At 44.6% G+C, this 3482-nt stretch overlaps 1 protein-coding gene across 1 annotated transcript; it reads left to right on the top strand.

Annotated features, from left to right (window-relative positions):
- Positions 1-314: 314 nt before the first annotated feature.
- T265_08860 (hypothetical protein) lies at positions 315-2594 on the top strand (the record flags this gene model as incomplete). The annotated part of the gene is made up of 1 exon (XM_009174777.1): positions 315-2594. The coding sequence occupies one exon, from the start codon at positions 315-317 to the stop codon at positions 2592-2594; it is 2280 nt and encodes a 759-aa protein (XP_009173041.1).
- Between the last annotated feature and the right edge of the window lie 888 nt (positions 2595-3482).

Raw genomic sequence — 3482 nt, 5'->3', positions numbered from 1 at the left:
ATTAAGGAAAAGTGAAGAGGGAAGAGTGATGAAAGAAATGAAGGTAATAACTGACCTTAAAATTATCCGCCTTGTTTGCACACTAGTCCACTATCATATACCTACTTTTTGAGCGCTGAAAAGAGGTTGACCATGCTAAATCTACATCAAACTAGTCTAACTGGTTTAGATTCACCCATAAAATCTCGAGTCTGTTATCCAAGAGTGCCGTTTTCTGACATAACAGACTTTAGCACAATCACGTGACAGCCACTGTCAAACGGATCAATACTGGCATGGCAAATCGTTAACGCGCTTTGGGTTCTACAAAAAATATGGTGGGTTGTGGACACCATAAATACTACCTTATCTGGTCCTTTGTGTTACTCGGCAGTTGGCTTCTGGTGCTTAGTACAAAGTTGCAGTCGGAAAATTACTCTTACCATTGGGGTACGTGGTCGCCGTTACCCTTAACCTGTTCCGTAACATGTGGTCGAGGACTTCGTTGTCGCTGGCGAAAGTGTTTGGATTCTTACGGCAACGTTCAGTCTTCTGTAGATCTTTGTAGAAATCCGGAGGATTATGAATCAAAGGCAGAGACTTGTACAGTATGCGTTGTTAGTTCTCGATGTCCCACTCTTCCGGGCTGGGGTGCTTGGGGCTCGTGGGGTTTATGCATACCAAGAGATCCAAATTCCACAAAAGCCTGTCAGCCTGGGATAATGATCCGCTCTCGCAAGTGTGATAGTCCTCCTCCAGAACCACCACCTCGTGATATACCTTGTATGGGAGTTAGCCGCCAAACTACTGATTGTTTGTATAACTGTGGTGAAACTAAGGCTGGAACTACCGCACATGTGGCCCAACGACTGCAGCTTCAAATGGAGGAGGACCATCGAAAGGGTTTGACAAATATCCGCAATGTTTTACGACGTCGACCTGGAGATCATGTTCGAATGACCTGCGAAACACCAACTTATAGACTGGCCAAGCGGTTGACTGAAAATACAAGGCGGAAGCTTGCTCATGGAGCACTGAGTGCCAAAGAGTTGAAAGTAACTTGGTACAAAAACGGTGAACCTCTGAAAATATATGAACCACAATCACGCATTAACAGGCTCATGTATTCTTTGGGTAGAAGCAAAAAGAAGGAAAAGAAAGGCCCACCAAATGAGCTACTGGATGAGACTGACCGGTGGAATAAATTACTCCCCACATCAGATGCAGAGCTGGAAGATGTGGATTTGTTGTTTTTAAGTGTGACTGAGGGAGATCAAGGATTTTACACCTGTGAACTGAGCTACGGCAGATTCCGTGGAGTGGCAGTGTACTACAGCCTCCTCATTGTTGGCATCAGCTATGAAGGCCAATCAGCGGATCCCTTTTACCTGCATTCCAACTTGGGTTATAACTATGCACTTCAAAACGCTCCAGTATGGTTTGAAGCGTCCGAACTTATGTGGAAGTTGAACGCACATGACTTTGCCCGTGGTATTGCGATTGCACGTCCAAGACGGATAATGAGAATGGCCGGTCTTAACCAAACACATCAAGGCACATGGAGATGTTATCTGATCATACCCAGCCCAGGTTCTTTTGCGAATATAAACGCTCCACGCATGCGCGTGGCCCGCCAGATCCTGGTAAATGAATTCCAACTGAAAGTGAAGAAAGATGTTGACAGCCTATGGCAGTTAGCTGAATTTCCGAAAACTATGAAGACACTGCGAAACGTAAATACAGGCTGTGCTCTATGTGCTCTATTTCTTTTCTGGTTTCTCTTGCTTACTGTGTGGGCTGCCAAGCGGTGGATTGAGCGCTCGCTGACCGTTTCCCAGAAAAAAGCAATTGTACAAGAAATTGTGGATAATGAGTGTCGACTTTTGTTAACGGCACGTAAGCGAGCTGGTATCAATAAGGAACGACTACTACCGCTCATATTACAAGAACATCAACGCTTAGAGTTGGCCAATCGTCACCTAGTCGAGAGGCTGTTAGATCTACAGCTGTTGCGTGACCTTGATGAGAGGAAGAAGAAAGCAGGTGATGGTGAGGAACAAAAACTAGAAACCGATGAGAAGGAGCAGGACGAAAAAGATGAGGTTACTGAGGCAGAAACTGTGCATCAAGACTCAAGTACGGGAAATGACGTAACCGAGCGCGTCGGAAGTATTCTAAAAACCACTCGGAAAACATTAGAACTACGGCCATTCACCAAATTTTCGCTTCATAAAAATAGGGATTCGGTAGCAGCCAAAATGGACCAGTTTGGACGTGTCCACCGGGCATCCAAATTACGAAGTTTAGTAGAACGCAAAAGTCAACATCTTAATCCAAAGGAAATGGATCAGAGTTTGCGAAGGTCCACAATCTGGTCACAGAAACGAACATCTATGTTAAACACAATAACTCAGAGACACTCATCAACTCCCAATACTTCTGACCGAAGCGAAGAGCTCGATTTACCGACACCTGAAAGCGTGTCCGGAATGCCAAAGTTGAATCGCACGTCAAATCAACAGACGAGGTCACGGAGGATCACACAGCTGATTGCCTCAGTCGACGAACAAGATTCGGTGGAGCAGGCTCACGCAGATCACCCTCAGCGCAAATAACGAAGTAAACCAATTGCACTGGTTGTCTAACGGTGTACTAAAACGTTCAGTCCATATTCAACGTTGGAACAACATTACTTTATATTCCCTGTTGTGGTGTATTGCGTTACATGGCACGTTCACTATAGTCAACTTATGCTGCACGCCACATGACGAATGTGCAGCTGAGTACCATCAACATTGGTGTTGCTCTACTTTTCGTTTTGCACAAATGCACTATCAATAAACGTGCGCGTTTGTTCACGCCGTCTCAAGGCTTCTTCAAAATGCTTGGCATGGCTAGGTGACAAAGGTCATGGTTGTACGGCAGTGAAGCATCGGTGCTGATCACTGATGTCATGCTGCTGCTGATGATGATGATGATGACGATGATCATGATCATGATGAAAGGTCAACATTAGTTTGGCTCTTCCTAAGAATAAAGAAACTCCCGGATATTCAGTTGGGCTAATTGATGCAGAACATGCGCACTTTCCAGAGTTAAGAAAGTTTAACCTTAAGACGGACGACAAATAATGGTGGTATGAGAATTAAATTAATCGCATTTGTCAATAGATGAATTCATATAGGATAATATTCTGGTTGAGCGGGTGCACTTGACAGACTCTCACGGCGACCGTAGAAACTTCCAATTTTTGTCGGTATCCAGCTCACCTTGAACGTTTCGTACAGCCTGACTTTTCCCAAACACTTGAAGAAACATCATCATCAGTAGCAGCAGTTGTAAAAACGGCGTACTTGCTGTGAAGTGGTTCTAGCCGCCTTGGTAGTTGCACGAAACTGAATTTTCTTTCCGTGGTAAATTACTCATAGAGTTCCTGAAAATTCCGATAGCCCACGTAAGGTTTCTTCCATCTTGATACTCATCAGAGGTAGTCGTTCGCAAAA

The sequence above is a fragment of the Opisthorchis viverrini genome (assembly GCF_000715545.1).
Source record: "Opisthorchis viverrini unplaced genomic scaffold opera_v5_242, whole genome shotgun sequence".
Taxonomy (NCBI): Eukaryota; Metazoa; Platyhelminthes; class Trematoda; order Opisthorchiida; family Opisthorchiidae; genus Opisthorchis; species Opisthorchis viverrini.
Note: the sequence above shows the minus strand (reverse complement) of the source record. Positions and strands in the feature narration are given on the sequence as shown.